Source organism: Seriola aureovittata, chromosome 11 (assembly GCF_021018895.1).
Source record: "Seriola aureovittata isolate HTS-2021-v1 ecotype China chromosome 11, ASM2101889v1, whole genome shotgun sequence".
NCBI lineage: Eukaryota > Metazoa > Chordata > Actinopteri > Carangiformes > Carangidae > Seriola > Seriola aureovittata.
The window spans coordinates 10,054,932-10,079,348 of NC_079374.1; the positions used below are offsets into that span (position 1 = coordinate 10,054,932).

General features: G+C 41.8%; 1 protein-coding gene across 2 annotated transcripts; it reads right to left on the reverse strand.

Annotated features, from left to right (window-relative positions):
- Positions 1-9,035: 9,035 nt before the first annotated feature.
- sox1a (SRY-box transcription factor 1a) lies at positions 9,036-22,906 on the reverse strand. Of its 2 annotated transcripts, XM_056389956.1 has the most exons (3): positions 21,178-22,903; positions 17,045-17,091; positions 9,036-10,139 (listed from the first exon to the last, which is right to left on the reverse strand). In XM_056389956.1, the coding sequence occupies exons 1-2, from the start codon at positions 22,018-22,020 to the stop codon at positions 17,071-17,073; spliced, it is 864 nt and encodes a 287-aa protein (XP_056245931.1). In that variant the 5' UTR covers positions 22,021-22,903; the 3' UTR covers positions 9,036-10,139; positions 17,045-17,070. The 2 variants fall into 2 exon arrangements, with proteins under 2 accessions (XP_056245931.1, XP_056245930.1); XM_056389955.1 differs by lacking the exon at positions 17,045-17,091 and having other exon boundaries at positions 21,178-22,906.
- Between the last annotated feature and the right edge of the window lie 1,511 nt (positions 22,907-24,417).

The window sequence follows — 24,417 nt, forward strand, 5'->3', positions numbered from 1 at the left end:
CAAAGTAAAACTGACAATCTGATACTGCCTGTTGATATGACGAGAATGCACATGTAAATACGTATTAAACATATGTTATATGTATTATGTATATGTTTAATATGTATTAAACATATTTACCTTACTCATCAGAGGAGAACAAATATTTGATGGATTTCAGGACTGGTCACTTATGTGCAATAGACTGTTAAAATAAATATCTTACATATAATATATAATTGCCCACTCATTTCCTGCCTTTTATAGCGATTAGGGCTACTGTTTTTCTTTTAACAGTATTTCAGTATTTTAGAGAAAACATGATGAAAAGGGACAAACAGCAGCCTGCGTTATTCATTTGTGGAGGTAAAATGATTAAAAGTACTGAAGTCACTGAAAACTATTCTTAATACTGTTTGCATTGCATGTTTGTGTTTGCATTACATAATTATAATGGACAAATTAAATCTCTGCAGATGCAGCTGTGGATCGAATTTGAATTGTCAAGAACGTCAGGAAAATTGCCAGCTGTCTTATCTTTAGCAGATGTTTACAATATGAAAGTAAGAGGGAAGAAGAGAAAACAGTTCACAGCTGTTCATTATGTTAAATGGGAGTTTTGGCGTAAGAAAAACAAGTGCTGTGTTTAATGTAGTTGTTTTGTACCTGAATTCATTATTAGTTCATAATTTGAGTTGCACACGCAAACAGTAACCGGGCCACACACTGAAGGACACGTCAAAAGTTTCCTCTACAGAAAATCTGCTGTGTTGTATTGAGTGTGGCTCCATCCTTTGTGTGAACTCACTGTGGCGTCGGATGGAATGTAATTTCTGATGTGGCTTCACGGTTTTGGCATCTGGTTTTCTGGGTTTGTGCTGCTTCATTGATAAATAACTAATAAAAGCAATGACCAGGCCAATGGCTTGATGACAAAAAAAAGAAAGAAAGAAAAGAAAAATATAAGTACACATACCCATTTGTGGATAAATTATTCTGACAATTACTTTTACCAGGATTTTAACCCCTGACATTTGTTATTGTGATGTCACCTGCTGCTCAATTTTTACTCTACAAATAAAAGTTGAGTTTTGGTCACATTTTAATTTACAATTCCACACATGACTCACTTTTCTAGTTCTAACATGATAATAAAGAAATGAAATGACCTCAGTCTGCTGCTGTCATCAGGTAAGTTTACTTTGAAGATAAGATTTAAAAAGCTTCAATGAAAAATGTCCTATCTATTGTTGCATACAAAATATTATTTGAAAATTCTGTAGCAGTTTAATATGTGAAATACATTATCACATTTTATGTCTTTTTTCACCACAAGCAGAAAAAAAAATCTCACACATTTTTGATCAATTCATTCAACAGATAATTTCTGCCATTTCACCAAAGTCATAATTCCAGGCATGGATAGTAGTACTGTCGGATATGTTTGAGTCTGACTTCTTTGAATGTTATGTAGCCTACTGAGAAATTATGATGGCTCTGTTTATTTGTGATAACTGCAGAACATGTCTAGTATGTTTTTGACTTTAATTAGATCTACTGCTGGTATCAGGTCACCATCATCAGTCTCTTCTCTGTGTTTACCATGTATGTGCTCACAGGAAATAAAAAATAAAAAAACAGATTGGAGAAAACTTTATAATGATTAATCCACCACAAAATGCCACAAGTGTAAGGAATAAAAGAACAGCAGGAATATCAAATGCTCAAGTATTGTAATGACATTCAAATTGCCAAAAGTAATCGCAGGATATTTTGTATATCGGGATATAAAGAATGTCACTACGGCACACTTTGCCTCCAAAAAAGAGGAATTCAAAGCAAAGCGAACAATTTCTTCCAAGGAGGTGAAATAATAACCCCATTTAGACCCCCCACAGAGTGCGCATAGGGTGTGTGCCCCTTCAACCTGCTAACATGGTTAGCAAGTTGAAGGGGCACACACAAGTCTGTATGTTATTACCATATCCACGCACACACAGACTTGCAGGGTCTTTCTTTGTCCTGTCTGCAATCTGCAGTTTTTCCTGTCTTTAGAGCAGAGCTGAGACAGCTTGTTAAACAATGACATCCGCTGACTCCCAGACCCCCCGCTGAGCACATCTCCCTGCAGTTAGGGATCCATGGAAGCAAACCAGCCATCACTCGACTTCTTCAGAGAGGCCGTACTTACTTCACACTGACAGACTTGAGCTACCTCACAGAACATGCATGTGCACTGTGGATATACAGAGGGATAAATAAACACGGGTCAGAGGCAAAAACATGTCATCAGAAGAACCCGCCTCTTCCCTCGTAAATGTGAATTTGAAAACCAACCACGACCTTTCCTACTTTACTTAATATTAAAGATGAACGGAGATATACATGCAAGCACCTGGCTGCTGGCAAACAACAGAAAATGACCAAACTAGAATCCCAGAGTTTAGTTAAAAGTTAAAATGGAATTTACATGATCATTGTAATTTTTTAACTAAAAAGGCCTCAGTAGATCGCACACCTCCGCTAAGGCCAAACAATATAAAGCCTGATCTCGCAATGTTAATGAAAGAGAAGAAAAACTCCTGAATCTGCCCCCTTAACTTGATCTGCACCAGAAATCAATCCATCCCTTCAACAACTAAACAACTAAACAACTAAAAAAATTAAACAAACAAACAAACAAACAATACACACGTGAAAACATAACCTTGTTTTTTTTCAGGGGAATATAAAAGTGTATCTATTACCCAAATGCATCAATAGGTCTGGAAGTGGCTCTTCTGTGTCTGTGTGTGTGTGTGTGTGTGTGTGTTTGTGTGTGTGTGTTTGTGTGTGTGTGTATTATTGACTGAGGTTTGATTCTGAAACTATAATCATTGAAATAAATACTTAATTCTATCTGAAGTAAATCCACCAGATGTTGTTGCTGTAAACGAAAGGTAAGCAGGTGCTTGTGCCGCTCTGCCTTTGTATTTATTGGAAACTAGAGTTAAATGGTGGAACTGGAAGCAAGATAAAATAGTGTCAGACAGTTTTCATAGTCTACTGTTTGTTTTCTTCAAAAATGTGTATGTGTAAAGTGTTAAATGTCTATGTGTGTATGTGTTTTCTTTGCAGGAGGTCGGGATACTCGTGTGCTGACTGACTGTGAAGGATTATTATGGGATTAGGGGTGTCTCGGTTACCACTGTGAGATGATAATCACAGTGGCTGTCCTCTGATCTCTACAGGGATAGGAGCGTCAATCAAACTGGAGACACTCAGAGATGAGGGGGGAACACTGCTGTGACCGTGAACACGTGTGTGATGTTTTTCTCCGCGCTGGGCATTACATTGTGCTCATGTGAGGATGTTTTGTGTGAATCAGCTTTAAGGTAGTGTTAGTGTTTTTTGTCTTGCCAGCCAATGAGTGAATTTATGTTTTATGGAAATAAAATATGGCCTTCACCTCCCTCCCTACCTCCAGATGGTCCCTGTGGAGAGAGGGTGATTATCTGGCCCATCTCAGCCAGGGAACCTGAGAGTGTTGATGTTGGGTGGGCAGTGCGGTGCCACGCCAAGCCTCCTGTCCCCAGGAGCCTGAATACGATCCCCTTTACCTGCCCCCTGTCTCTGGTCCTCTTCCTCCCTCCTCCACTCCACCACCGGCTAGACTTACTGCAACTCCCCTCTCCTCCTCCTCCTCCTCCTCCTCCCCCTGTCTCGGCCCTGGGATAGACTTTCTTCCACCTGACAAGGCTTGGCCTGGATCACTGGAATACCTGGACAGGTTAGTCTACTCAGGAAGGTGTCAAGTGCATGCATGTGAGGCAGAGAAGAAGAGAGGGAAAGAAAAGGAGAGAGGGAAAGAAGGAGAGGAATAAAGAGAGGGTAGTTTGTAATGCTTAGCAACCTATCAGGAGCAAAACAAATAGGCACAACATGGTTGTTGGGAACTTGGCAGGGCGCTCTGCTTCAAAGTCCTCTTTAGTAATGCCATGAATAAATAACCAGGGGTCAGCAGCTCCGTTAATAAAGTCTTCCTCGTTTTGATTTTCAATCTTCTCTCCCTCCTTTCTCCCCCCCCCCTCTCTTCATCATTCTCGTCGCGCCTGCTAATTAGGCCAGGTCTTCGGTTTCCCTGCCATGTGTGATATGAGTTTATCGGAGCTGCCTGTCAGGCTGCAGGGGTCAGAGAACGGTGTGGCCATGAGAGAGAAGCAAGAGGATCGGAACTACAAGAGATCCCGGCTGAAACATTTTGTTTTCAGGTTCAGAGACGATGTTAACAAGAATTTATTACGGGACAACTAAACGATATTTCAGCTACTGTCTGTATTTAATTGTTTCATTATTACCAATACTGTTGCAGTAAAATTAGTACCACTAGATCTACAATTTAATTCAAAACTGACCTGAATAAAGCTAAAGGTCATTTCATGCTTGCTTGATGTGACACTTAATAAAAACACTTCCATGGGTTTTCAAAGAAAGGTGCTCTGCTGAGCACTTTTTGTGTTTGAGGACTAAAGGAAGGGGCTCCCTGTGAACTCAAAAGTTCACTGTGTTGAAGCTCTCGACTGAGGTTTTATATTTTTTCATTATTTCTTTTTGACACCTTTGCTGTTGAAATTTTAGCACAAAACGTGCGACATGCAGCAAATACCGTCTGTCATGATTTAATCTTTCCCAATATTATTATCTCTAAGATTTAAAAATGAGACAAAGACGACACTGATTAACACTTCAACTACACCTTCTGTTTTAATTAGTAAGTTTTATTCTCTGATCTTATGTGAATAGATAAAGGTGAAAACTTCAAAATAGTGGGTCAACTATTTCTTCCTCCATTGGAACATATTTTATATTTTTCATTCAAGTGTTTTGTTTGCCGTGCAGTTCTTGGAAATGTAATCACTGATACCATTACACACACAGCAGCTCTCCAAATGTATGTAGGAATAACACAATGTCTTAAATAATCATTTTTAAATGCATGGCCTCTTTAGAACGTCAGGAGGTTCATAAAGCAACAAAAACCCAGTTTGAACATAACTGCACTGAACTCATAATCTAATAAAAACCTGGTAGGTTATTCATAATGTTACATTTGTTATAATTCTGTTCCTTTGTGTGCATGGACAGAAACAAGTAAGGGCCCTTGAGCTCTGAACATCTTTCACCTGCAACAGAGTTGAGCTGCATTTAAAGGAACGAAGAACTTCTTTCCTCTGAAGCCTGTTTCTTTTTGTGCGGAATAAAACATAAGATGCTGCGATTCGGGTACAAAAAGAGAAAATTCCATGTATGCAAAAAAAGTGTTTGTATGAGCACATGTAACAGTGTTGCTGCCATACAACTTCATTTTGAACTGGGTTATATTGTTATTGCATTTGCTATGATATTATAATTTGTTCTAAACGGTTCTTTTGTTCTGTCTCGTTTCAAATTACCTTCAGTTGTGTGAGATTTTTATATATTAACTTTACATCTCTGCTTCAATTTTCTATGATTTCCGGTCCTGCAGCAGATCACCAGGACACGCTGCAGTGCATTCAAAAGAGGGCAGTGTAAGCACATTTGCAGGGTTTGCTTGAGGCTTTCCCCATATCTCTCACATAAACTATATTCTAATTTCTATGCACATGTACTTGTACGACACCAACTTGTTGTTTTTTCTTCTTTCTTTTTTCAAACGGAAAAAATCTATTTGTCAGTGCCAAAACAGTTGGAGAAAAAAAAGAGAAGAAGTATGACTAATACAATTTCAACAGACATTTCAACAGTCAGATTGAAAAACCCAGTGGTCAAGCTGTGAGGAGAAAGCTGCACCTTGTAATTGCTGCAACACCCACTGACCCCTGTGCAATGTGCATCGGCATACCCCTTGACTACATGTAAGAAAATTGCTTCATAGTTAGTGCATTATTGTTTCAGTGATCGCAGAGAGGTTGCTTTGCCTGGCCCTGGGTGGCATCATTAACACAGTCTGGAGTAACACGTTTAAATCAAATGGCATTGTCACAGGTGTAACTACTGCTGTTCATGCATGTGATTAATGTCCCCTTTTTTGATTAATTTCCTACGTTGGCTGAGAAGCCCTCGCATTTGTGATTAATGAACCCGCAGCCTAATATAATATAATGGTGGTTGGTACATATTTTGTGTGTGTGTGTGTGTGTGTATATTCTCCCTCTGACTGCTGCCCGTGTGCAGCATCCTTCAAATCCCAGTTGAGTCAACGGACAGAGCCAAAGGTCAGGCTAGAGGGAATTAATACACGCCGCATGTGGACTCTGCTTATTAAAAGCTTGAGTTTGGCTCAACATGGAGTCACGATACGAACAACATATTGCTCCGAGTGCTACAGTAAATCTGACAACAAAGACAAGAAAGCAGACAGAAACTGGCACAGTTCTAGAATGTAAAGTTAGTGGGAGGCTGATACATTAATCCACACACACACTGACGCTGCTCAGGTCCCATGGGTCTGAGCTTCTATCTCTGCCTGAGGGCTGGGAAGGGTGTGACCAAGATGCTGCAAACCAGAGCCTCACACTCCTCCACTGTTCACAGAACTGAAGGGGGGGAAAAGTGTAGAGCTTTGGTTATACTCACTGTTGACCTTGTGATGTCTAAGTCAATATTCTCTCTCTTTCTTTCCTCTCAGGCTCCTTCCCTCTACGCTCCACCTTCCCCATATCCCCGGTGGTGACAGAGACAGAGGACACAGGGGTCTGTAATTAGCTGGTTGACCCCGGGGTTGGGTTGTGTGACCCCAGCAGCCGTGAAGCGTAGATCCAGCCTGATCAGATGAGTAGTTCTGAGGGATCAGTGGTTGAAAGACAGCCGCCGCCGCACCTCAGCCAACCCAGTCACATTAGCCAGCGCGGCCGAGACGGGCACAGTTACAGGAGCCCAGCTGCCGGGCCCAAAACAGAGTCACAAACACCTGTCTGGGTAGAGTACAAACATACAGACACATGCTTTTCAACATCCACAGACACCGATGCGGCTGCAAAACACACTACCTGCCACCACTCAAGGAAAGGAAAGGAAAGGAGAAGGGGGGGTGGGCTGAGGGGTAACCTGACCCAGGTAGGGGAAGGATAGGGGAGGGAGGGGATGGGAGGCGAGGGAGGAGCAGTGCTGGCCCTTGGTCAAGTGCCTTGTATTCCACAAACAGATCGCATCCAGTTACACTCTACCTGAGAAGCTGAGCCTGAGGAGAGGATTCAAAGGAAAGCATGTGGAGCTCCCCTCCCTTTGGTGCGCCTTCTTTGGCTAATGGAGATTTCACTTTTAGAAAACACATTCTGATTTCTCTCTGAGCATGTATCCAGGGATTTAGTGAAAATCAAGGTCAGTTCATGTGTAATTGTGTTTTTTTCCTTTTTTTCAGCCTTAGAAATATTAAAAGCATCGCATTGCCGTCACAGTGGTACTTACGAACAGGTCGATAATTGGTAAATGTGGCTCAGCTGTCTTTGCTGCCTTCTCTACTCACTACACTAATTAAAAGCAGTGAGACGGGAGAAAGGGAGAGAGTGTCATCAAGGACACGCTGGGAGATGTTCACCTGAGACGGCACAGTCACTCACGCTCCGGGCACATCAGTATGACCTGATCACCGGCGCTGTTTGAAGCTATGACAGAGAGAAAGGGAGACAAAAGTGTCTGGATTTGAAACTGTTGCCCTTGGGGGGAATAAAGAGATAGAGAGAGGAAATAGAGAGGAGAGAGAGAGAGAGAGAGAGAGCACATGAAAAGAGAGTGAGGAGATGGAGGCAGGGGTAAAGAAAACATTTTGGTCACTGCAGAGGAAAAAGAAGCAAAGACTACAGAGAGAAAGAGAAAGAGAGAGGGAGAGAGAGAGAGTGTCCTCTACCTTGTCTGTGTGAAAGTTGAGGCCTCCTGTTTAGGACACTTATTATTTAGTCTCACTTTCCATTGCTCAGCGCTCATTCATTTCTACCTCTTTACCTCTCTCAAGTCATCATGTTTACACAAGCTGTTACTGCCATTTCCCTGTTGTCTAACCCTCTGCTGTTTTTCCTCCTTTCCCCTCTTTCTTTGTCTTTTCCTGCTGGTTGGAAATCTGCAAGGCTTGCTCATCGGCGCCAGCCTCTGTTAATCCCCTCCCAAAGCACCTTAGCAACGCTAGGAATTTAGAGATGCTAAAAAAAAACACACGACGACAACGACAACAACTGTTCTTAACACTGGGCTCATATTGGCAAGTGTGTCCACATCTTGAGATGTGTGTGTGTTTTCCATAAGTAGTTCAGAACAATCTGGAAGGGTGTGATAACCAAGGATCTCTCAAGAGTGTGTGCGTGCGTGTGTGCGTGTGCATATATGTGTGTGTCTGAATAAGTGTGCACAGAGTGGGAGTGTATGTTTATGTGATATAGTTCCTATAACACCAGCAACCTGGTAATCACTGCATGTAGTCACCTGAGATGCTCATTATCTAGTCTCTGTACACGTTCTGTGTCTGTTCGGTGAGTCTGCACCTCAGCGCACACACACACACACACACACACACACACACACACACACACACACACACACACACACACACACACACACACACACACACACACACACACCACTGGACTTGAGTCTCACAAGTGTTCGTCCTGTGTTTGGCTACACACACCTGAACCAGTCAATGATAGACCAGGAGGCTGAGTGAGTGAACAAAATTTAAATTATCACAGAAAATTGTGAAACAATTTATGTTATTACGGCCTCAACTTTGATGTTAGCCAGGCTGATGAAAAAAAGGAAATCAATAAAGCAAGGTTATATCACTCATAGCAATTATGTTGTCAGTTATTTTCCATTTGTTGGCTTTGCAGTTTTTACACATCAACACAGATCATCCCCCCACCTCTCTCCTTCTCTACCCAAAATCAATTACTTAGGGGCAATGGTAAAATAATTGAGGGCACATTTAGGCCTTGAAATTAATACATAGTTTAAATGTTAAAACTTTTCTCTAACTTCTCACTTTGAAGTATCAATTTATCTCTCAAATTGAATATGAAAAAAAAATGATTGAAAGGACAATATTTCATTCTTGGGCAGCAATAAGTTTATTTTTAAGTTTGTTTAATATGTAGTCTCTTTTTTTTCCAGCAAAATCTGTGTAAGACAACAGACAGACAGAGAGTAGAATGTAATTGCTGAGTGCATAACAAAGACTTGTCTCACAAGGTGACATTTAATCCATCAAGAAAACTGTACTAATATTTTCATTTTTGCAAAGAAAAAGAAGAAAATAAAGAAGATAAAAAATAGAAATATACATGACATGTACACCCATGCACAGGAAAATGTTAATTAGAATCTAAGAGCATATCCTAATTATAAATATTGATTTAATTTCCAATTTGCTTGATAAAATATAGTCTAACAGAAGTTCGTGTTAAAGTGAAAATCACCTGTTTCACTTTCCTCTGTCCAATCATGATCTGGTGCTTGTGCCAGATCTGTGAGCATGTCCTACTGGGCCGGTCAAACAGCACATTAAACACATTCCAGGCTGTAGAAATATTCATTACAGGCATTTTGACGGATTTTACAAATCTGAAAATGCAGCGGGTTCATGGAAAACATGCCAACTGAGGGGCTAAGAGTATTAAGACAGTGAAGCTGGCTCCAGTGGAACGGCATGGAGAAGCAGAGCTGCTGCAGACTCTGCTGTTTGTTTTTTGTTGTTGTTATTTTTTTTTTCCCCCTGTTGTTGTTTTGTTCTTTGTTTGTAAGTATTTGTTTTTGCTGAGATGGGTGAAATACAGAGCTGGTGTTTTTTTGTTACATTCGATCTTCAGGTAAACCACATAAGCAAAAAATAAAATAAAATCCACATGCTCTGAAATCTGACACTGCACTTAGATACAAAACATAATAATAGTAATAATAATAATAATAATAATAATAATAATAATGATAATTAAGGAGTTTAGAGGAGGAAACATCACAGGGGAAATAGTGAATGAAAGAAATTTGGGGCTCTGACTGTTTCTCTCTGACATTTTCCAAAAGGTCTTTTTTCCCACAGCACCCATCTCCTCGTGCTCGTCATAATGATGGCCTGCCAGCAGAGGAGACGCCGTGCTATCTGTAAATCACAGTCCCCCCACACTGCTCCATGTCCACTGGTGAACACTTTGCTGGAAGAGAAAGACAGAGCATGAGAGAGAGAGAGAGAGAGAGAGAGAGAGAGAGAGAGAGAGAGAGAGAGAGAGAGAGAGAGAGAGATGGACAAAGAGAGGATGTTGATTTGTGATGATATCAAATGTCAAAAGTATAATAATAATAAATGAAGAGCTAGCAGAGCAGAATATACAGAACCCTTTAATTTCATATTTGGGGTTATAATGTAATATAGAAATACTGTGCATAATGTGTACATATACTGTACATATTCATAGATATAAAGAGATACACACACATACAAGTACATGATCCAGTCAGCTGAATGCTTAATAGCCAGTATGTTATCAATTCAATTACAAATTAATCAAATTTATCCCACAACTTAAACAGTCCGACAGCTGACAACAATCTAATGGCTCTGGAAACAAATTGAGTAGGGTTATAACCATTAAGAACAATTTATCTGTGCTGCTTGGACATATTGCTGTGACATATACATTCTTCACTTGTTCCAATCTGACCTATCTAAACGACCCAGTTTGTTGATCACTTGACCCTGCAGAGTTCAAAGGTCAACCTGTTCAAACAGCTATCAGCGCGCTGCAGGTTGCAGCAGGCACCATAAAACCGCTGTTTCTTATCTGAACCCTTTGACCCCTCATTAACCCCATCTCTGCTGTTTGGAGAATTATCACCTGCCACAGAGGAGCAGAAATCCTTTACAGCATCTGGTGGGTTTGTACACGTGTGAGCCAGTGATAGAGAGACACTGCAGGTGTGATGTGCACCACGTTTGATTGAGTGAATTGTCGAATCAGTGCGAGTCAGTGAGAGCGAGAGACTGTCTGTCAAACAGTGAGCTGGTTGTGACGTGTAGCAGAATAAGACTACAGCTCTACTTTGACGAAGCAGCGCATTGAGCAAAATGCTAATGTCTGCATACTAACACGCTCACGGTGACAATGCTAGCATGTGGCTGCGTTCATGTCATGTGGGACGGATGGTGGAGCTGGAAAAGATTCCCATGCTAACAACTCGCAAATGCTCACGGCATCAAGACAGTTGTATGATCACAGACTCTGGTTGGGTGAGAATTGAAACACTGTGGGTTGATAATATAACAACAGTCTTTGGCTGATGTAAGGCATCAATATTTGTTTGGTTTTCTGGCACTTCTGTATTATTAAGTGCCAAGTCGGATATATAGGAAATTTCAGAAAAATCCAATTATGACATTGGATATTGACGTAAAAGCTGTTTACAAGTCAGAAACTTGCAATCATGACAACACAAAGCGGACAAATTTTGAGCTAATGATGGTGCTGGATAATAAACTTAAGGAATCTTTAAACTATCTACATCTTTCAACAATTTATTCAGAGGTGAACATGTATTGTGTACCAGATTTCATGGCAAACCATTCGATAGTTGTTGAGATATTTCATTAAAAAACACAAATGTCAGACTCATGGTGTAACTAGAGGGAAAGTCAGGGGATTGCCATCACCTGAGAACCGTGATTGGCTGTACAAAACTTTGTGTCAGTGTATCTTTATTATATTAAAGAGATATTTGACCTGCTGGTGGTGCTAGAGGAAAAGTCAACATCATTAGGGTTGGTACTCTGGGGACCTTGAATTTCTGTATAAGACTTCATGGTAATACATCTAATGTTTATTGAGATATTTCAGTCTAGACCAAAGCAGTGGACCGACTAATGGACAGACATTGACTTCCCTAGAGCAACTCTGCTAACATGGCTAAAAACCCAGTACAGAGACAGAGAGAAGAGGCTGAATCATTCTTCTACAGAGGTGTTCTTGATAACACTTCTGTCATTTATAGTATGTTGAAGTGGGAGAGATGAAAGTAAGAAAGAAATAGAGAAAGAAAGTGAGAAAGTGATAGTACGCAGGAGGTGTCATTACTTTCAAACGATACCAGCTCAACTTTCACCCCTGAGCCACAGAACACGCTGGACTGCAAAGTTTTTTATTACAAACTAAACGCTTTAAAGTGTGTTACACATTTAGGTTTGTCTGCAAAAGAAGATTAGATATGATCAATGCTCTCACTGGTTGAAAAAAAAAAGGAACTAAAAGAAAAGAACTCTGCTGATCTGCTTTATTGTTTATATTCAGTGAAGAACAGGAAGCCATTTTGCACATTTTCATTAACGTTTTTAATTCTAAATTCCACCTTTTGCTCCTGGGTGCGTCCAACCTGCGCTGTCAAACAACCCTTAGTTTGTTTGTCTGCCAGACTCCATGAAAGAAACTCTTTGTGGAACCACTTATGTCGAAAGAGAGAGAGAGAGAGAAAAAAAAGGGAAAAACTAGCAGTGAATCCTGGGCTAAAGCTCCTTCCTTTGAGAACATAAACAGGACTGTGGAAGATACTTAAACTTATCATGTGACCCTTCCTTGTTGTTCTGTTTGCCTCAGATGTTTGGGACACTGCTATCAAAGTGTTTGTCTGATCTAAAAAAAAAAGAAAAAAAAAAGAAGGCACACGGAGACACTAAGAAAATGAGGTTTAACTCTAAATGATCCAGGCTTGTGTGATTATTCACTGGATTTACAGCATATATTTTACAGTTTAAGTCCCACAACCTCATATCCCAGATGTATTAACTTCCTGCTGGGTCTCATGTTATGTTACAATATGTGCCTATTCATGGCAGATTCATGGCAGCCAAACAGGGTAGTCTCCATCAGAGTGTTAGAGTTTTCTCTACACTGGCCTCTCTAACTTGTGCAGCTCATTCTCATGCGATCCATTGCACCTTCATTATGACACTGTGGTGGGAAATGCTGCAGGCATACTGATTCCTCATTCTCTGGAGCAGAGTTCTCATTTTAAAGGAAAAATAGCAAGTTTATTACAACTTGGGTTTTATTTTCATAGTTTTGCCCAGTGGTGATATTGGTTGTGATAACAGTGTACTCATCAAAGTAATTTCTGAGATCTCAAAACACCAGAAACACAACCGGTCAAACAGTCAGACAGGTTGTAAACAAGCCAACATTTTAGCCGCACTCAACCACTACATTTGCGAGTCCTCAGAACGATAGCATGTCAAAGTTGCAATGGACAGTTTGAGTAGAAATCTCTTGTTTCAGCTTTGTTTTCTCCTCCAAATAAGTTTGGCTAACTTGTCTGATTGTCTGGCTGCCGGTGTTTCTGCCTCTGTTGGACCTATTGCATCTATTTTTGGTGACGTTGCCACATTGTGAAATCTCAGTAATTACTTTGGTGAATACAGTGCTGATGGACAGAGCTATAAAAGAAAAAGTCAAGTTGCAATAAACCCTGGCTTTCAATGCACACCTGCTGAGCTGAAGTACTGTATACAAAAGGCTTAGTAAAGTGGAATATGAATTGAAGGATATGGTGATGAATCATTAACCTCTTAGCCAGTCACATTACTGGTCTCATAACACTAACACCACTGATACTAAAACGGTAGGGCATGGCAATCACAGTGGGGCATGGCAGAACACCAAATGGAGAGACTTGGACAGTGCAGAGCTGCAAGACCTGAGAGCATTGCACAACAAATCTGTAGCCAAAAGGCAGATGGCTTCTACAGCTGAGTTTGTTTCAGGGGAAAACTATATCAGGCCTCTTATGTTGCCTGTTCTACTTTGCAACACGGTGATCTAAAAAAAAAAAAAAAATAAATCTGCAGAATTATTGTTATAGAAGCTGACTCTGTCGTAGGCTTCAATAACACGATGAGAACCGGAGAAAAGCTGTTTGTTATATGACATCAATCCAATACTTTTGCTGTCATAATTCTGTATCAACATCATATAAATAAAAACGTATTTTATAACAATAAAACATGAAACACCAGAGAGGCTTTAAAGGAGGCCATGACGCATAGGATTAATGTGCCCATCATCATCTCCTGCGTGAACGGGCAGAACACTGAGTTACAACCCAACAGTCTGATGTGTGTAGAGGTGAGTGGGGTTATTCTGTGGCAGCCTGGTGTCGTTTCCACAAGATTTAATCAAGGCGAACACAGTGGATCATCGTGCATGATGACACTTGTCAAACTAGAGGCTGTAGGTTTATCATTTATTATAAATGATGAATGATATGTCCTTCTGCCTTCAGAAAGCAGGAGGGCTTAAATCAATTGAAGAAGATCAGTACAGATTACTTTACTGGCATTTCTACTATGCACATTTACAACGTACGTGACGCTAACGTAAATGCATCTCCTGGATACCGACTGTATATCCAAAGTATTTCAGCGTTTTTCTGCACTTGTGGTGCATTTCCATTATAGTTTTCCCTTATTGACAGAACTAAAAAAATTTCAAGCTGCGTAACTTCTATTGACAGTGCAGGGGCGGCGTCGTCGTCCAAAACGTCGCTGCATCATACGGCAAAAGAGTTGAACCTGCTTTGGCTGTTGCTGCGACGCAGTGTGACGTCACCCAGCAAGACGCTGTATTGGCCACTCACACACATGCAAGCTCGTTCCTCCAGCCGGACTCCACAGATCATATTTCACCGTCTCGCCATTGCACGAAAAAACTCCCCCACCAACGCAGCCCCTTGGATTGTTCTAACACGCGGCAAGTGTTTGTCTGAATGCGGCCTCAGACCCAGTTTACACCAAAATACCAACAACTTGCTTTGTGCAGCTTCATTTGAATGAAACGCCCACTTGTTCGTACCTCTCCTCCCACACCATGTACCATGTGCCATCTCAACATGAAAATACTAAAAAGATGGGAAAAAATAAAATTTAACATTTAGGTGAGTTACATACGCTAACTGTACTGCTACTCCATTAACTTTATATACTTCTAATTTACTTTGATTAAGACATTTAACTGTTAGATTTCACTGACTGGCAATATGTTTTCCAATCCAGGAACTGTGACCTTCCTATACCGTGGAGAAGTCAAAGGAAGGAAGTCTGGGTGGATGATTTGGCGTATGAAGTACACGACTTTGACACTGAAACCCAGAGAAAGTGTTTGACTCTGACACAGGAGACTGCTGTCCACAATCCGGCTCCTACAAGCTGTCAGCAGTGGTTTCTTTTACCCATGATATTCACCTGATCGTAACCAAGACGTTTCAGTTGCCCAAACTTAAAGCTACATTAATAGACGTTTTGGCCACTTGGGGGCAGTGGGACAAGCTGAAAACACAACCCTGATACATCATCACCTTAAAGAGTTGGCGGATATTTTAGCAAAGTGTTGTCTGTTGCTTGAGGGAAACGTCTGGGTCTTTAAAATACTCCACTATGTTCACCAGCTAGTTGCTGTCTTTGCCCGTCGCCTGCCAGGTGCTGAGCAGGGAGTGAGCCCCACAGAGCTGTGGGGAACTGCACAGTCCAGTGATCAGTTTCTGGTTTGTCACGAGTGACCCTTTTTAAATTACATATATTTGATCAGTTCTTTCTGTGAATATGTTGATGAGTCCATCTCTAATTACTGTTAAACACAGAGGTGTCCAAGCAAAAAAACTTTCATATGAATCAGTTTTGTAACAGTCGAGTGATGTGGATCTTCTGCAGACTGAGCACTTATAAAGAAAATCTTTTTTTTAAAGCTGCCATGAACAAATATTGAAGTGAAAGTGAATGAAATATGTTCCCAAATTTCATTTAGGTGTACCAAACACTTTGTGTTGGCAGGAAACAGTTTGCTGATATGTTGAATATATAGTGATAACATTCTAAAAGTGTAAAACAGCCGGTGATATGTTCTTTAAAAATGTATTTGTTTGATTTAAGTAAATTGATTTACTCCCATGTGAGATTAAATTTATATGCCTCCTTATTTTTCTGCAGAAAACGTAAGGACAATAAAATACAATTGAATTTTCAGCAGCTTTTCCAGCTAGAGCACGTTTCTGTTTCGGCATGGCCGAACCACAGAGGAGAAATTTGGAGGGTTTATGACACCAGGAGTTTTTATTCTACAATTAGACTCATATTATACATGTTGGGTTATTTAAGATTCTTCTGAGATTTTTAAACTTAATGTCTAAACACAAGGAGTCAAGAGTATTTTCCATATGGACAGTGTAGAGAAACATTTAGATCATAATAAAATGTAAATAACTGAATTAATTAATAAAACGTAAATTTCTGGGTTTTTCTCTAGAGATTTTTAGAGGCCAGAGAAAATGTTTAAGGGTCAGGTTTGTGATGGGGGACTCTGGACTCATGGCTTTAGTAAAATCCTGGCTACAGCCCTGATTAGGAGTCTCCTCGTCCTTTCATTCTGTGATGGACAGTGAGGCCACTCAGTATGCTGCCCCCCACCCCCCTCCCAAACTTCCATCTTCTTCAAACTTATTCTTTCCTTTCTCCTCCTTCCCCCCCAAAAAAATCCCCGGTTCCTGTGGAGCGGCTGTTTTTGTGTGGTCCCAGCACTGTCCCGTTTTTATCACTCCTCTGATGGGTTACCCCGGTCTCCCTCGCACCTGCGCCGCTCCCAGGTCCCTACAGGAATGCGCTGGGGCTTGTAATCGCCTTTGTGGGGGCCATTGAGTTGTACGGCTGACTGAAACTTCCCAACCTCACAGCGCGCTGGCCGCTGAATGGGGCTCAGCGTGGGGCGGCTCTCCAAACCACGGCCGCTGCCAAATTCCTACAGTGGCGCTCCACAATCACTCCAACACAGGCCCCGATATACCGCCAGGCAGGAGGGACGGGGAGGGGAGGGGGGCGGTGGGTCGGGATGTCGTGGTGGTGGTGAGTGTGTGTGTTTGTGTGTTGGGCAGAGAGATGGAAAAGTAACTCCAAACAAGACAGACACTTATTGCGTTTTTATCGCCACTCTGGATGGACGTGGCCCGAACATGTATTAGCTTTTTGTCGCTTCACGATTAGTTGTTCAAGTGAAACTGTGATTTTAAGTGAACAATTTTAATATCTCACCTCGTCAGAAAGTTCCAGGGCGGATGCTATTCCAACAACGGAGAAATCTGAAAAATGAAAAATAGAAAATGGGGGGAAAAAAAAGTATTCGGTGAATGCTGGACAAAGTTTGAAAATAAAGCAATTTCTCATAACTTTCAGTACATTTGTGCTGCGTTTCGGTGCATTAGGTCTGTGTGCCGGCATACAGCGTGGTAGCTGTGGGTAGATAGAGCAGCACCGCAGGATTAAGAGGCAGCAAGATTGTTAAACATGTCAACGTGTAATTGCACGATAAGGCCCTTCCGAGGAATTCATTGGCCCAGTTGCTTTCTCTATTCCGCGCTAATCTCGCCCGGCACATTCGCTCTGTGCAATCTGTCTCCATAATCTTCTGTGACAGAGCGGGCGACGCGAGCAGCCTGCTTGGTAATTTTTTTAGGAAAGGGGGGAGGGGGGGGGGCGCGGAGAAAATATGCAGAGGCGTGATAAAGTGACGCTAATTATCCCCATTTAGGACAGGGAGTGCAAGGGATCGGGGCTTTGCGAGCAACCGAGTGTGCGCTGGAGCTGATGGCCTCCTAGCACGGAATATATCGGTGGCTACAAGATAAGAGTATAGCACGGTGGAGAGATTTATTGGCCGGTCAGCTAAACACACCCGCACGCGCACGCACACAAACAACCACACACACAACACACACGCACACACACGCACGCACGCACACATTTACACCAGCAACCATCCGCTGCCACATAGCCTGCGTGTATACGTTGCACCCTACACTTACCGCTCTTCCAACCTCAAGGTGTAATTTATTCGGGTTAAATTTGCCAGAACGCTCCTCTTTTAGCTTGGCGATGCGCCGTGACGCGCTCCGCCTCTCCGGGCTTTCAGTGTTTAATCCGCATCTCTTCACATCAACAGATAAGATGGAAACAGATGCAAAATACGTGAGGAGGCCATCCCCCTGCCGCACGCTGCGCGGTGGAGTGCAGAGAGATGTCTCCATAGATGCAGGTTCTTTTAGGTGTTTTTTTTTTTTTTTGAATTTAAACTCATTTCCAGACATTGTTCCTCTGATTTCTTTCAATAGATTAACGCGCAGCCAGACGTTACACGCTCTACTATGAGGCCTAACAGGTTTAATTGACATACCATGCAAGTCTTCATCAGTGTGAAATAGGCCCTTTAACTATGTATTTGAGATTAATTGATTTTTTTAAATGCCTAAGTAGGCATAAATTTCCCTCATTTGCATGTGTATGGCTATTAGCCTGTATCTACATATGAGGCATACAGGCAATAAAAATGTACATGTCAAATCCAGATGTGGCCTATCAGAAAACCAAGTCATTTTCAGACTCATTTTCATTATTCTAAAAGGATTAATAATCTCAATGACATGGGTATCTGTCTTTTTCTCTTAAACACCCATCTGCTCCACTGTGAAGGTGTTTTTGTCAAAAGTCTCAGTCACCTAAAACCAACCAGCTACAGCTTTGACATCCTGATGAGTCATCAGTGACCCCTTAATAGTCTTGTCACGAGTGTGATGGCTGCTGGGAAGTTTCAGTGCAGCCCGTGCAACAGTTTGTCTGGATGGTTTAATGGTTGAGCTCCTTGATATCGGCTCGAAATATCTGATGCTCTGTTTTGTGCACTGAATCAATTTTGACAAAAGTGGCATTTTTTCACCCCCCCCTTCTTTTCCTTTACAATGGCAGACGGTTCATCACCCCCACCCCCCTCTCCACCCCTCCCCCTCCTCCCAACTATCAAACTTGAAATGATGGTTTAATTCCCTGTTTGTGCCCCGTGGAGTTTTGCCAGTTCTCTTTCCTGAATCTATCAAGTGTCAAGAGTAAAATACAGAAACAACTCTCCCACCGCCTTACTGCTGCTCACCTGGTTGGGAACTTGCAGCGAGGATACAAAGCTCGGGTAAAATAACAGTTCTAATTGTGAATCTCCTGATTTATCACCTCTGAACACTGTTTATTTGTTCAGCAAGATGACCAAACTGCTGCTAAAGAAACTTGACTTTGAGAATGTACGTGGGCCATATCCTCTGAGCTGTTCTACTGCTGATCACCACGCAGCAATTAATATATAAACGAAGCTGTACTATCTATTTTATCTCCAAAGTATAAACAATTAAATGGCAAAAGAGAAGATAACGAGGATGACAAAAAAAAAAACCCATGTCGCGAGGGCAGTGGATAGAAAATAAACCAGTTCAGATGAAATAAAAATGAAAATCTTGTCTTTTTTTTTTTTTAAATAATCCTTTTATCAATAAACTGTTCATTATATGGACCTTTTACTGTTATTTCCGTCTGAGTCATGAGTTGTGCCAAGTGTTCAAAACAGAAGCAGCAAAACTTCACGTTGAAATTCACCAAATTTCTCTCAGTGCATCAAAATGATATGAATCTTTTTCAGTGATTTACTGTTTAAATTGATATTTGTAATCTAATATTTCTAAATATAAACCCATATTAAAAGAAAAAAAAAAGCAACAGCATATCCGAACCTATCAAACCTCTACAGGCTTTTGATAGGTTGTTGCATGTTTTCGTGATTAAAACTCTGATGTGATCTGATCAAGAGAGGGTGTCTGACACAACAAAATTAGCTTAATAAAAATGTAATTACTGATCATAATAATGTTATAATAAACTATAAACTGATTATAAGAAGTATTCAAATTTTGCTGCTTACATTTGCTATAAAAGCAGCCTCCTCTCGTGGCAACTACAGGGGTGAAAATGAAAATTAATATCATGATTTGAGTGAAACCTTTTGTTCTCGTGAATAAATGAAGACGTTTCGTTATAATAAACACTAACAGGTGGTTTGTGGTAGGAGGCCTTCTCACACTCTATATGAATCTGATTTCTTTTAAAGGAAATGTTGAATAAATTAACGTGTAAGGAATTATATTTGTATGAAAGGAGGATGTGGGCCATCACATTGGCCTGTATTAAATATCCAAAATGACGTGAAAATAGTTTGGCCTGCATGCCACTGGAATAGAAAAAAAAAGGTTTTTACAAAGTGTAAATAAATTTCTAATAACCCACATAAAAGTTTAGCTCATGAAACAACACCAGCCTGCCGAAATGGTTCGTTACAGGCCTACAAACTGTAGCTTTTACGCGCAATTACGCACAGACAATTAGGCTCTTTTAAAGCTCATGGGATCTGTGTCCAGCAGCGGTGTTAAAATTTAGAGGCTATTTTTTTTTTTGTCGAGAGAGGAAGCTTGATGATATTGTTGTGTCCTAAAACGTGAAAACACTCCTTCAAGAACACTGTGAAAAATAATCAATCTAAGACCGTTCTCTTAAGAATCAAAGCAACATCTTGTGAAATTTATTCAATTCTTCTTCATTGCAATATCAGGCTTTTCACTCGCAGAAAAGCACTTAAATTACAACAGCAGTTGCCCGTCATCCTTTGAAATATTAAAATTATTCACAATTTACAATAATTAGAGTGTTACAATAAAAAGAGATGATTTCCAAGAATTAAGACACAGGCTTCTGCAAATGAACACAAATATTTAAAGAATGTGATTTTCCCATATCTTTTAAAGCACTTTCTTATGATTATGACACTTTATCTCATTTTCAAATAACTTACAAGAACCCCAAAAATTATGAGACAATTGAACCAAATACCCCCACGTGAACCTGGCATAACCCTCAACTAAGACTGTGAAGTAATGGACAAAAAGATGATAGCACAATAACCAATATCTCAGCATCATATTCGTTATATAATTCCACTGGTGGCTATTCAAAAAAGCCGAGATGAATATGCTATTTACCCTTCATTTACAATATCATAAACATTCTGTACAAAATGCAGGTAGTTCTCGGGACCGGGGTTATTTAGAAAAGAGGTAAATATTTGGTTATGTGTTCGTTTGCAGTTTTCAATTATTCTGTGAGTTCTAAATGTGTGTTAGAGGGACCGTCCCGTTCACTCCAGCCGTGGCGCTCTGGTAATGCTGCGGCAAGGCATGGAGTCTACTTTGCATTGACGGGTCCCCCGGCTCTCCGGTCGGTAAATACATGCTTATCATCTCTCTCAAGTCTCCGGGGCAAGGACCCCGTGAGTGTGTGCTGCTGACGGGAGGGCTTACACTCGGCTCCGATTTCACCAGCGACCCTAACGTCCCCATGGCAGCTGAGGAGGAGACGCCGGAGCCCTGGTGCTGTGTGTAGGTGATCCCGCCGTAGCCGGAGGGAGAAGCGTTCATGTAGCTCTGAGAGTTCGAGATGGGGCTGTACTGCAGGGCTGTCATATCGTAGCGGTGCATGGGCTGCGGGTTGTGTGAGTGATGGTGGTGTGAGTGGTGGTGGTGGTGCGCTCCGCTCCCCGGGTGCTGGCTGTAGGCTAGCTGAGCCTCCTGCATCATTGCTGCGGCCGCCGCGGCTGCAGCCACCTGCCCCGAATACGCACCGTTCGCCCAGCCGTTCATGTGCGCGTAGCCGGAGCTGGCTGAGCCTCCGTGACCCCCGGGGCTCTCTAACCTTTGCCCGACCCCCGATGAACTCATGCCGACCCCTAAACCAACTCCACCGCCCCCACTGGGCCCAGAAAGCAGTCCACTGGCAAGGGAATATTTGTCCTTTTTCAGGAGCGTCTTGGTCTTCCGTCTTGGCCGGTACTTGTAATCCGGATGCTCCTTCATGTGCATGGCTCGCAAACGTTTCGCCTCGTCAATGAAAGGTCGCTTCTCAGCCTCGGACATCACCTTCCACTCGGCGCCCAGCCGCTTGCTGATCTCAGAGTTGTGCATTTTGGGGTTCTCCTGTGCCATCTTTCTCCGCTGCCCACGGGACCACACCATGAACGCGTTCATCGGTCTCTTCACCCGTTCCTGATTCGCTTTGGACCCGCCGTTCGGCCCCGTTTGCCCCGTGCTCGTGTTCGTTTGGGGGCCGGGGGAATGAAGGTCAGTTTCCATCATCATGCTATACATTCACCTGGTTTTAAACTTCGCCAGCAACAGAGAAAAAAGTCTATTTTAAGATAGGTCAGGCGCGCACAAAGATCGGGTGCGCACAGGTCGACTGAGTTACAAAATAGATATTCTAACCCCAAATGAATCAAATACGAGATGAAAATTAATCCGAAAAGGGATATAAAATGTTTTCCAACCAGTATTTCACCCTGTCTTCGCCTGGGTTGGTTCACATCCACTGTGATAGAATGCGCATTTGAGCCACTTTCCCTGTCGGAGTTGAGAAGTTGGTTAAAGCGGCGGCCATATGATGCGCACTGACAGCGGTTAAATGAGCCACAAGCGGCCAATGAGGCTCTAGCAGCAGAATGATTTGCATGGCGTTTGGTCAGGTGACTAGAGGACCATAGAGGAAGAACACACCGGAGGAGGAGGAGGAGAAGGAGGAGGCAGAGAGGAGGGTCAATCCCACAAATAGCACAAGGCATTTGAAATTTCCAAACACGCTTTTAGAGACTTCACCTAAACAAAAATAACTAAGATTTGTTAGCAGTGATGTAGCGGCCAAGCGGTGGGTGCAGTCTGCGATTACGATGACTCAAACATCTCAACACAATTTAAAATATATAGCCGACATATAAATGGGAGCCGAATTTTAAAGTAAAGCTTCCGTATCAAGCAGCAGATTGAGTAAAAATATTTCATATTCACTCTCCACTTTCTCTTCATATTCGTGCCTGAAAGTCGAAAACATTTTCTCTCATCTTTAAAAGCTTATTCTCACATCCACTTTGCGTCCGAGGAGCCCGGGCCCGACTGTATTTGTATGCCCCGGAATTACACTACAGTCTATCCAAACCAATTCAATTTCAGACGACTTGATGCTCATCCAGCGGCTCAAAATCTATTTCTCAGACCATCTCTCTCTCTCTCTCCCTCTCTCTCTCCCTCCAGGTGTGTAATTAAGGTATGTAATAATAGTAAGTGTCAGGGAGTGAAATTACACGCACTCAAGGCAGAAGATGATGTGAAAGAAATTTGGTAAAAAACTGTTGGTCTAAAGAGGAGAAGCCCATAAGGGTGGATAGCCATATAATGACGTGAAATTGCCGGGGCAAAGCGCCGTTATCGCCGTCTGCTGGTGATGGTGAATGAGTCCTGGTCATGCCTCTGAGAGCAGCTCAGCGTGGAAAGAAATGCCACATGTAACCTGCTCTGCCTGGACTGTCTCTCTCTCTCTCTCTTTTTTTTTTTTTTTTTTTTGTTAAATGTGGCTGTTCCATTTTATGTCTCTTATTTAAGGTGCAGTCAAACAGCCCGTCTGTAAACCACCACGCAGAGGGAAGCGGTCTACGTGTCTTCGAGTCCGCGCATATATAATCCAGATTTCACAGCTGACCTCCTCTGAAAAGCCCAATCAACCTCTAATTGAAAGGCAAAACGAAATACCACTTCCCGCGGCGAGACTAACGATTTAATCATTCTATCGTCCTTTGCTGTTTTTTATTTTAATTAGAGCTTAGCTTGATATAGCTCTCTGCTCCGGGCCTGAGGGAGCGGGATCACTCGGACGGATCCATGCGTCTTTGGTAATGGGGTTAACGGGAGATCACAATGGTCAATAGACGCTTCCAGTGGTCCGGGCCATGTGGCTGAAGGCCCCGAGAAAGATGACAACATAATGATGACAACCCGTGCCAGTGAGCATGGCACCAGAGAACAGACAGAAATAATAACAACTACTGACTGCACACTTGTAATGAAGATATGTAAAAAATAAAATTGCACAATATTAACACAAATTCATTTAAAATACGTAGCCTGTAATTTTAAATTCAATAGCCTAGTAAAGATGAATATTTCAACTAAAGCAGCCAGGAACAATACAAGCCAACAGTGATTTTGGCATATTAGTTATTTCAAAATTGACTAAATATATTCACCCTCAAACTTTAGACTGAGAAGTTGATTTTAAAGCACTGACTTCATGTAGGTCTAAATTCTTTAAACAATCTGATCGAGTGATTTAAGAACTGAACGACAATAATCATTTATTATCAGGCTATTGTTATTATTAGTAGTAGGAGTTGTCCTCATTGTGGAGTGGATTTAGGGCTGTACATAGAGGATTAGCCTCTACAGTGACACTGGGACCCCGGTGGTCCCTGTTTACTCTCTCTGACGCCCCCCCTCTCCATCCCCATCAGTTACTCCTCTTTTAACAAACCTCTTTTGAAACCTCCTCGCTCCTTTGTGCGCGGCCTCTGCAACAGGATGTGTGCACCGCGAAGATGGTACACGACTGGGGCCAAGGGTCAAAGCAATTATCCAACACACACACACACACATACACACACATACACTCCCCACCCACAGAACAAATAAATATAGAAATAAGAGGATGATTGTAAATGT

What these genes read in the sequence shown, in the direction of transcription:
- sox1a (XM_056389955.1), bottom strand. Translation starts at nt 22,020, where the DNA reads ATGTATAGCATGATGATGGAAACTGACCTTCATTCCCCCGGCCCCCAA. An exon ending in TGGTGAAATCGGAGCCGAGT is followed by an intron (nt 10,140 to 21,177) that starts GTAAGCCCTCCC and finishes TTTCTCTTCCAG; the next exon opens with CAAAGTGTTCACCAGTGGAC.